Genomic DNA, 11339 nt, shown 5'->3' with positions numbered 1-11339 from the left:
GGACAAATTGTATGTAACTATTGCAAGGGGATTTGCAACATAGTCCCTTGCACAAGTCAAATACTTTAATTTTTAATTTTTTTGTGAAAGTAGAGAGGGACGTCCCTCGCTAAATTATAATGATAATAAAAAATTGATATTAAACTAACTATGGCGAGAGACTCTCTCTCGCTAAATAATAACAAATAAATTAATATTTCAAAAGAAAAAAAATATAATTTTATTATTTTTTTGGTTGGTACCAACAATGTATTAATAAAAGGAAAATGAAAATGAAAAATAGGTTATCCAAGGAGTCCCTCGATGCGGCACATATAATAATTTTATGATTTTTTTTCAATGCAATGAAAGTTTCTCACTAAACTAAATATGTAAAATTTAGTATTTAATAAATAACTTTATTATATATTTACCGAAAAATAATAGCAATGATATCAGTTTTTTAATCTCTCAATAATTCCTTTAATTTTTTCTTTCATTTCATACTTTTATATTACATTCTCTTTCCTTGAATTTCATAATATACCCAATTTGTGACAAATTATTTTTTGTCTTAAATTTGTTAAATCTTGAACACGAATAAATTATCCCCAAAAAATTATGTAATGGACAATCATCGAAATTAGCACCATTTAAGTAAAAGGTAAATCAATAAATTTAAATGTTTAAGTAGAATCGTCATAATAACGTAATCCTCCCCCCGCGCGCGCACACACACAAAAAAAAAGAAGATATCATATAAGAATAATGTTATTAATTACATAGGCAAGTACTTTTATCCATTTATTTCTGCTTGTCTACTATTTAAAAAATAAATTTTTCACATTTTTATTTGTTTTTTAACATCTTAAAAATAATAATTAATATTTTTTTCATATTTTATTTTTCACATTAATTACTTATTTTTCAATATGTTTCTAAGATCTAATACTAAATATTGATTAATATTGATATTATAATATAATACTCATATCAATCGTCGACATGTCTGCTTGCCAACTTCTCTATGATTTTACTATAGCACCCTTAATTAATTATTATATGTCAGTTATATATTAGAAAAAATAATAATACTTAATAAAATATAAAATAGATATTTATGACATGTCTATTTCAGTTGTTTCAACCGTAATTTTACTATAACATCCCTAATTAATTATTATAAGTCATCTAAATATTAAAAAATTAATAATATTTAATAAAAAATAAAATAAACATAAAATGATAAATTAACTTTTGATGTTTTGAATTAATAATGGTATATCACTTCTACTTGGTTATTATGAGTCATTTAAGATATGTCTACTTCGCTATTTTAATCGTGATATTTGGTTGACTCTCAAAATTTTTATCAGTATCGCTTAAATTGGAATAGAAAAAAATTATTATAAATCACAATAATTAAAAACTTAAATTATTTTAAAATATATTTAACTATCAATGCCACAAAAGTTTGAACAAGGAGACTATTATAAATTAGCTAACAACTTAAAATATTAAATTATAATGTCAAAAAAGTTTAATAAATTATAATAATTAACAACTTTAAATATCTAAAAAATAATTAATTTGCTATATATTTTTAAAAATATATTATTTAAAAATTACATAAAAAGTATTCTAAATTACAATAGTTAACAACTTAAAATATCTAAAAAATAATTAATTTGTTATATATTTCAAAAAAAAATTCGTAAAAATCTATTAATCATAATAATTATCAGCTTCAAAAATTTTAAAAGTATAAAACATTTGATTGACTCTCGAAATTTCATGGGTGTCATATTAACAACTAAAAATATTCTTATATAAATTTCATTAATTTAAATATAATAATATATGTCTAACTAAGAATTTATCAACTAAATAGTTGAAGGTTTTAATTAAATAAAAATTACACATAACATAGAATTTTTAAGTTCAATATTGGGCCCGTGCGTAGCATGGGGTAGCCAACTAGTATATGAGAGGGAGTTAAAGATGTCGGAGCAGGCACAAGATCGATATGTTTGTTTCAGTTGTTTCAACTGTAATTTTACTACATCATTCCTAATTAATTATTATAAGTCATTCATGTATCAGTAAATTAATAATATTTATTAAAAATGAAATAGACATCTATGACATATTTGCTTCAGCTGCTTCAATCGTAATTTTACTGTATCACCCCTAATTAATTATCATACCCCTAATTAAATAATATAAGTCATTTACATATTAAAAGATTAATAAAAAATTAGTTAAAAAAAGTAAAATAAACGTTTATGACACGCCTGTTTCAACTGCTTCAACCATAATTTTACTGTATCACCCTTAATTAATTACTCCAAGTCATTTAAGTATTAAAAATTAACAATAGTTAATAAAAAAAAGATAAAATAGACATAAAATAAAAATTAACTCTTGATATTTTAAATTAACTTGACGTCTTATATGAGATCCTCTTAAATTTTTTCACAGGTATTTTTTTAGAGTAATTTTGATAGAGGGAGTTCACTAGCTGAAGCAGGCAGCAGGCAGCAGGTTGACATGCCTATTTCAGTTGCTTCAATCGTAATTTTACTGTGCCACCCGTAGTTAATTATTATAAGTCATTTATGTATTAAAAAAATTAAGAATATTTCATACAAACAAGTAAAATAGACATTTCTGACATGTATTTTTTACTATATGAGGTCCACGTATTTTTTTTTTTGACAAGTATTTCTTATAGTAATTTTGCTATATCGCCTCTAATTAGTTATTACAAGTCATTTAAGACATGTATGCGTCGTTTCTTTCGTCATGATTTTACTATATCACCCCTAATTAATTATTATAGTAATTGAAACATTAAAAAATTAATAATATTTCATAAAAAGGGTAAAATGGACACAAAATGATATACCAACATAAAAAATTTGATTGACTATCAAAATTATATTAGTGCACGTAAATTGGGATGAGACAGAGGAAGACATAAAGTAACATATATTATTTAAAAATGAGATAATAATATGTTACAAAAAATGTTTATTCGTGTCATTATTTTTAACGATAATTTTGCAAAATCATTTTATCATATGACCTCTAATTAGAAATCAATGTCATCAAATCTAAATCAATCAATGTTATTTAAAATTAAAATTCATTAAAATAAAACCTGATCCATTTTAGGATGTTGTGTTCAAAGCATATATGTCCGGTTCCACTAGAACTGAATTTCAACTCAAAAGCATGTCTAGGATATTAAGATCATCTTTTTCCTTTTAACTTTTAGGTTCAATATTGACTTAGAAATCTTGCAAACAAAGAAACTCTCTTTTGCTGGCTGGATGTAGCTGGCGGCGTGTATAAGGAAAGGGCGTACGACCTGTGCTTCGAGAAGAACCTTCATCGCCTCCAGTGTGAATTACAAGGTATATGGGGGTTCGCCACCATGCTAGATGAGTAACTTGATAAGATGCTACAGGAGGAACGAAAAAGAAGGATAGAGGAGGAGCGACGTAGGACGACACTTGAGTCAGACGTCCAAGAACTCAAGATTCAAGTAAATACGTTAATCAAGCTTCCTCGTTCTCCGCCCCTTAGCTCTGCTGATGATGGTGGAGAGGGTGAGGATGATTAAAAGGATGAAATGGAGTATTAGGTGGTGGTGTTATTTTAGTTTTGAATTTTGTTAGTTTAGAGTTTTTGAAAGACTTTCTTTTGCTACTTGTTTGCATACTTTTTTATATTTGTTTTGCATCTTGTTTAAGTTGGCTGAATATGTATGAAGTTTAGTTGCTTAATTTTATGTTTTAATTGTTTTGAAAGCATTCTCCTATTGTTTTGCTGGTTGTTATTGATTGTACATTGATTTTCTATTGAAATATGTAGTTTTGGTGTAGCAAAATGCTAAAAATAATACCATATTAGCAAGGGTCTTAGGGAGGGATATCTCTCAAAATATCAAAATATTAAATTATTTTTTTATTTAATTTAGCGAGGAATATCCTTCAATATATTTAAATTTATAATTTTTATTATTTTTCACATACCAAGGGTTGTCCCTCACTAAATAATAAATTAATATTATATATTTTTTTAATATATAAAGGGACATCTCTTACTAAATAATAAATTAATATTATATATACTTTTATTATAGCAAGGGTCGTCCCTCGCTAAATTATAAATTAATATTATATATATTTTTAATATAGCAAGGGACGTCCCTCACTATATTATATTTTTCTAAAAAATTGTGAAATTAAAATAGCGATGGTTGAGTGTCAGAGTTCGTCACTAATTTGTGAGGGTCTCCCTCACTAATAATTCGCAAGACACCTTGTAGCGATGGCTACCCTCACTAAATCTTAATTAGTGAAGAACGTCCCTCACTAAATCACATGGCTAAAACAAGACTTTTTAGTAGTGTCATCAGACCAAAAAGAGACAATACTTACAAAAGCAAATGAAGCAAAAGAAGTCAGTCCATTGTCTTGATCACCACAAGCAAAAGAAATGTTTACAATTGGAGATTCAAAAAGGGATGCAAAAGAAAGAAGCAAACTTTCTATTTAACAAGTATCAAAAGGGGGGAAGTATATATAAGAGTAAAGCCAGCAAGTATACGAGACATATGAACACTAGTCAATGAACAAAATATGTTGTAGTAGTTTGGCCATTTATCATCACTTCACTCCAACAGAAATTCTCCAGCAGAATCAGGACTTGCAAGAAGGTCGAAAGGTTTGCCGCCTATCGAGTCTTTCAAGATTGTGATTTGACCCTCTTTCATAAGAATGTCTTCGTCGAGGGTATCTACCTTCTTTTTCAACATGTTTATCTCAGAATTCAACAGCATGTTCTTCTCACTATAGCTCTTAACTTCCTCCCACATGTAATCTCTCTCCTGAGACACTTTTGGTAGTATCCCCTTCACGACGCCAAGTTCCTTCATGCATTCTTGCAAATCATTTGTCAGCTGGTTGATATTTTCATCCTTTTTTAGCAGCTGCCAGAATCAACCGTAAACCACAAGAAAGAAGAAAGACAGAAAGATCAGAAATAACATTTCATTAAGTAGGGTAACATGTCCAAGAACTAAGATGAACGAACAAACTTAGTGAAACCCCTTCAAGTAACTTTACCACAATGGGTTTGAGGATATCACAAACATTATCATGTTCTTGGTTGGTACAAGTGATTACACATTAAGGCAATCAGACATGTCGCAGAAGACGACCACATGCCAGCAACTCATGTATACAAGTCCATAAAGAAAACCATGAACTTCAGAAAGAACAAAGATGAACCTAGAAATCAAAGAGTAGTAGAAAGCTAATGCAGAGAAAGTAATATGCAAACAGCCTATCATATATGTGGACGAGGCATCCAAAGTTGAAAAATAAAAACTATTCCGTTGCAGTGAGATCTTAATACTGCCTGCTTACCTGAAGCTCGAGATCTTTCAACTTGTGTTTGGCACAAGAAAGAGTGTCCAACGCATTTTGCACTTCACATTTGAGAATGTCGTTAACTCTAACTTCTGCAGATAGATCAGCCTGAAGTTGCTCTATGTCCATCTCCTTGGAATAGAGCTTCTCCCTTAACACAGTTGTCAGCAAAGTCTCCGATTTAAGCTCTGATTGTTTAATTTCCTAAAACAACACAAAGAGCAAGCAAAATTAATTTAAAACGCTGAGCACAACAGGCAGCTAAGCAAAACGACAGCGTCAACTTACATCTGGTTTCTGACTATTTTGCTGGTGATGTGCATCACCCCTGCTAGAATCCGAACTCACTAGGTAGGACTTCTCGTTTATCGCGGATGACACTGTCTGCAAACTGCTTGTCAGGGTTTCAATTCCCCTCTTAAGACCCTGGATCTTTACATTGCATTCAATTAGGAATTGACCATCAATGCCCCCATTTTGTCTGACATTTTCTTTCGTGTACTCTAATAGCTTTCCACAGAGCTGGCTGTTCTCTCGAAGCAAATTGAGCGCCTGATTTTGCAAGCAGCAAACACGACTGCATAATTCCTGATCTAGCTTAAACGTTGAAAACCCACCCTCCTTTCCACTGCCTCTTAAACGATTCAGCAAGCTAATATTTTCATGACGTAGAGAATCAATTTGGATCCTGGAAGACTCCACCTCCTTCCTTAGAGCACACTCCACACCTACCAGTCTTATTTGCTCTACTTGCAACTTCTCCAGCTGGTTGTCGTAGTTTGCTGGACACTTCTTGCCAACATCCTCACAAAATCCTCGCAGACCATCAATTGTCTTCTCTTGTTCATTGCAAGTCCTTTGCAATCTAGCAATAGATCTGTGCTGGTCCTCGCATTCTTTAACCTTTTCCTGGTAGTTTTCCCGGACATAATCTCGATCATCTTGAGCTACTCGATATTCCTCTTGTAACTGAGAAAGCTGCTGCCTTAGATTTTGATTCTCTTCTGACACTTCCTCTGTTCTTTTAGACAAATCTTCGACTTGTTTCTCTGTTGATGATATTTTGCTTCTATTGTCTACTTCCTTCTCATTAAATGTAGACACTTCCCGTTGTAGAGAGACATTCTGCTCTGCAAGCTCCCTCACCCTTTCACGGAGTCTATGTTCTTCAATTTGGTACTTCTCAAGTTTTAGAGACCACTCGCTGGATCTTCTATCCAACTCCTTTTCCAGCGCTGATTGTAACTCATTCTTTTCTGTCTCCAATCTTCGTGTCCGTGAATCTAGTTCTGCCTGTAATATTCCGGTTTCTTCCTTAGCAGAAGCCCTTTCAGCAACTTGATTCCGTAGCACGCTTGAAACTTCAAAAGCCATTTGTACCTTCTCCTCTGTCAAGCTTCTAATAGTCTGAATCAACACTGGAACACTAAGGCCTCTGCCATGAAGAAACTTTCCCTCTTCAAGCTCTTCCGAGAGCAACACAGCACGCTCCTCGGCTTCCTTAAGTTTTCTCAATAGTACCAAATCTGAATCATCTTCCACTCCCAAATAGTTTTTCTCACCAAAGCCAGGAATCTCTCCATGGTGATATTCATAGGTCTTACCATTAGAATCATCTGCTGAACAGCTCTTCCGGGGAACACCGTCAGAACATACACTCGGACATCTACTTAAATTTCCACTGTAGATATCTTCAATAGTAATTGGACCATCAGAACCAAAATCTTCTGAACTTACTTTTGCCATTGACCGAGACTGAGAGAGCCTCTCAACCACCTTCTTTGCAAGTTTTCGTGGAGATTCATGTTCAAAACCCATCTCGCCCAACTCTCCAGACGTAAAACCAAGTTTAGACGGTTTTGTCTCTCTGAAAGATTGAGATATTGGTCTCTGCTTCCTGACATCAGGTAGTGGCGAACCAGGACCAGTATGGAGAACTCTTGGAGGCAGTTGTCTGCCAGCATAACCAATCTCACTATGATCTTCCGTAGGATAGTGATTCGCTGAGGTGCTCTTTTCTTGCTCTTGCTCCCCATCTATATAGCGATCCAAAACTTTGCTTGAGACATTACTGGAGCTACGAGAGGGGCTCTCCGATGGATCATAGTGGTGTGATCTGAAAGATGCACCATAACAGTGCTTCCCTATGAAATAACCATCTTCTGTATCACACGTCTGGAAGAAATTCTCTGGGGGTTGCCTTTCAGGAGTACGTGTACGACCACTGACAGAAATCATGAAATTTGTCATTACTTTGGAGAAGCAAATGCAAATTAAAGCATCAGTGTAAGTGTTAAAAAGAAGCTACAGAAAATGAGATGCATACCGGCTTGAATCACGACCAGATTTCTTAGGCTGAACTTTCTTACTGTGACAGGGAGATTTGCTCAGATCCCTGAAATTCTTTTTTCCTGACCCGCTGTCGTAGAAGGATCCAGATGACAATGAAACACTCCTTCTAAGACTTGGAGAAGAAACTTCCTTCGACTTTGATGGTGGTGACGGGGTCTTGTTTGCATCATTAGTTGATGATCGAAAAAAGAAAAACTTCTTCATCTCTATGTATGGAGACTGTACATGAATCTACACATACAAACTAGTCCATGAGATTTCAAAGGACAAAGGGCCTAACTGAGGTTGGTTAAGAAAACACATTGTGTTCCAGACACTCAAAATCAAAAGTAATTCAGAGTTTACAGAGATACTGGAACAACAGCTAGCTAAACTTGACCAGAATTATCAATCGATCAACTACACCTCAATCCCAAATAGTAGGATGCTATGCTAATCGTTCATACCAAAACAATTTCAAAAGGCATTTAGTTCTAACACACCTCAAGGGGAAGAACATTTTTCAAGAAAACACTCATAAACAACCACTCAAGTGCACTCACAAATCATCCATTCATGAAAATATTGCAAGCTAACCAAAAGTTGTTGTTGTAGTCTTCAACAACAACATACCCAACCTTGGTAAGTAGAAAGGTTGTTTCCGATAAACCCTCGGCAAGGAAAGCAAAAACACAATATTTATGAAGACATAAGCAGTAACAACAGTAGGATAGTAAGAGAACAGAAAACGGAGGTATACAATACAAGAAGTAGTATAGAAAACTAAGAATGGGAAATACGGAATAGTAAAATAATACTAATACTACTAAGCAGAAGACACATGAAGCGAAACTATTTACTGCTAGCCTTCTACCCGAATCCTCAACCTCCACACCCTCCTATCATGTCCTCGGTAAGCTGAACGCCATTAAAAGAAGAAAGATATACATGTTCTTTCATCAATCCGAATGAGATTCCATCATTGAACTACCAAGAAATAACTTTTTACCTGCTAGTACTGAGGTTCAAGTGGATCAATTAGTTTTCAAGAACTAACAAACTCCAAGCAGAAAAATGTAAAACACATTTGCTTGCTGTGTGCAACATAAGCTACTATGAGTTTTCACCAAGGGGGAAGCAAATGGGAGCATCTATTTCACTAACCCTTCTTTAAAAGCAAGAAAATTTTCAAAAGACCCCCACATGCCACAAGGAATCAATCTGTTTCCTAAACCTGATAAAAAATCATTAATGTCAGAAACAGTTATGAGCACACTCTGTCAATCTGAGAATGATAGTCTACCATAACATAAAAAGACCATACTACCCCTACCCCTGTTAAACCCTATAAACACCTTTTAATCATTCAAATCCACCTGAGATTATTAATCCATATTTAATACATGATAATTAAGAAAACTTCACAAATTTATGAACTATATCAGAACACCAAATCAAGTACCAAAGAACAACAACATCCCCAGTGTAATCCCATAAAGTGGGGTCTGGTCTGAGGAGGGTAAAGTGTATGTAAACCTTACCCCTACCTTGGGAGGTAGAGAGGTTGTTTCCGACCTTCTGCTCAAGTAAAAACATATCAAAGCCAATTGAAAAAAACAAATAACAAAAGTGAAAAATCATGGAAAATACTACAAAAAATCATGGCAAAGAATTATGAAAGAAGTACAGTAACTACAACAAGAAAGTATGATAATCAAAGTACAAGAGACGGTAGATAGTGAAAAAATCAAAGGACGAGAAACTATCGGATATATACTACGACTATTAGCACGGAAGGATAAGCCAGACAACCCTCTACTACTCACTAACAACTCAAATCAAGTACCAAAGGATGAAATAGCAGGCAGCCCGATGAACTAAAGCTCCCGCCATGCGCCAGACCAGGGGAAGATGCCGGATCACAAGAGTTCTATTGTCCGCAGCCTTACCCTACATTTCTGCCGGAGGCTGTTTCCGCGGCTTGAAACTGTGAACGGCTGTTACCATCTCAAATTACAATCATCACATTTATCCAAAAACTAAAACTAGAAAAAACATTAAAACAGAAAAAAATGAACAAACCCTTGAATCCCAAATATCAAACAGAAACCAGATACATTTATCAACCAAGACAAACCCTTTTCAATAAACCTCAAAACAAGAAACTATACTACTTAACTTTCCAAAATCAACCTTCTACTGAAAATAAATAAAATACCCCACAAAACAAATAGCACAAGAACAACTCAAATAACTTCAAAAACTTATCAAATCCTTCTGAAAAAACAGATAATCATGGTAAATAATCAAAAAAAAAAAAAAAAACATCTGAAAAATCAAGTCAAAATTCATTTTTAATTAACATTTCCACCAATTTAACCCCCCAAAACAAAAGAATCCAAAAGTAACACTTACAAGATTCAAAGAACACATATACCTACATGAAATTACATAGATTTGTGGCTCCAAAACAGTTCAAGAACTCGATAAATCAACTAAAATCACTAAAAGTCACACACATAAAAAAAAAGACTATATATCAACTCAATTAAAATTATATATCAAAAAAATACACACAAAAAAAACAAAAAGAATTATAAAAAAATAAAAGAAAGAGAAATTACTGAATCAAAGAGTTGAAAAAGTAAGAGCGGCAAAAGGGTGTCAGAATCTATACGATTCTTGGAATTTTTTCTTGAAAATGCTGGAGGTTTAGTTATTTTTTTGGACTAATATAAGGTAGTTAAAGGGAATTAGATGATTTGTTAGGGGTATTTATGTCTAAATAAAAAAATTTAAAATTCCAATGTGACGGAAGTAGCGGGGCTGAATAAAAGTAGTAACGTTTTTATTTATTTTTCTTCCTTTTTTGGTTGGAATTAATGGGCCTTTTTGGGCTTGTGGGCCTTATATGGAGCGTCTTGACCTTTTTAAAAAAAAAAAAAAATGTTTTTGTAATAAATTATAATAAAAAAATATAAACATACACTTTAACTTACCATATTTACACAAATTTCCATCCTTACAAAGTAATTATAAAAATTTCAATTAATTATGTATCTTCATTGGATGTATCGAGAGCTAATTATGTATCTCGACAGACCCAAAATTGAAAAAAAAAGTACCGGGAACTAATTATGTAGCTTTACAAAAGAAAAAATGTATCTTTATTGGATGTATCGGGAGCTAATTATGTATCTCGACGGATCCAACATTGAGATTTTCAGTAATTATGCAAAATCTTGAAATTTTCTGGAATTAAACTCTAAATTGTCGAGATTTATGTTAATAATAATAATGATAATAATAATAATAATAGTAAACAATATAATAAGCAGTTAAAAAGATATGGAGGACGTGAATTAAAAAAGGAATACTTGCTAATAGGTAGGAGTAATATATTTTGTTATCTGTGCTGGTAATAATACAGTGCTATGTTTGTAGCGTCTTGTTCTTGAATTTTTTGTGATTTTTGCGGTAGTCTTGTTTTTGTCGATATCCGATTTTTTGTTAGCTACCTATTATTTTCTTGTACTTCTATTGTTATTCATTTCTAGACTGTTGTTGCCTTGAGTTGAGATCTATCGA

General features: G+C 32.7%; 1 protein-coding gene across 2 annotated transcripts; it reads right to left on the bottom strand.

Moving 5' to 3' along the window:
* Window positions 1–4436: 4436 nt before the first annotated feature.
* LOC107871346 (protein bicaudal D) lies at window positions 4437–10533 on the bottom strand. Of its 2 annotated transcripts, none has more exons than XM_047412822.1 (5): window positions 10376–10533; window positions 7747–8003; window positions 5709–7644; window positions 5418–5624; window positions 4437–4978 (listed from the first exon to the last, which is right to left on the bottom strand). In XM_047412822.1, the coding sequence occupies exons 2-5, from the start codon at window positions 7974–7976 to the stop codon at window positions 4661–4663; spliced, it is 2691 nt and encodes an 896-aa protein (XP_047268778.1). In that variant the 5' UTR covers window positions 7977–8003; window positions 10376–10533; the 3' UTR covers window positions 4437–4660. The 2 variants fall into 2 exon arrangements, with proteins under 2 accessions (XP_047268778.1, XP_047268777.1); XM_047412821.1 differs by lacking the exon at window positions 10376–10533 and adding an exon at window positions 10167–10199.
* Between the last annotated feature and the right edge of the window lie 806 nt (window positions 10534–11339).

The sequence above is a fragment of the Capsicum annuum genome, chromosome 5, assembly GCF_002878395.1.
Source record: "Capsicum annuum cultivar UCD-10X-F1 chromosome 5, UCD10Xv1.1, whole genome shotgun sequence".
Lineage (NCBI taxonomy): Eukaryota > Viridiplantae > Streptophyta > Magnoliopsida > Solanales > Solanaceae > Capsicum > Capsicum annuum.
This window is presented reverse-complemented; position numbering and strand designations above follow the sequence as displayed.

What these genes read in the sequence shown, in the direction of transcription:
- LOC107871346 (XM_047412821.1), bottom strand. An exon ending in TCTGGTCGTGATTCAAGCCG is followed by an intron (nt 7,645 to 7,746) that starts GTATGCATCTCA and finishes GATTTCTGTCAG; the next exon opens with TGGTCGTACACGTACTCCTG. An exon ending in AAAATAGTCAGAAACCAGAT is followed by an intron (nt 5,625 to 5,708) that starts GTAAGTTGACGC and finishes GTGTTGTTTTAG; the next exon opens with GAAATTAAACAATCAGAGCT.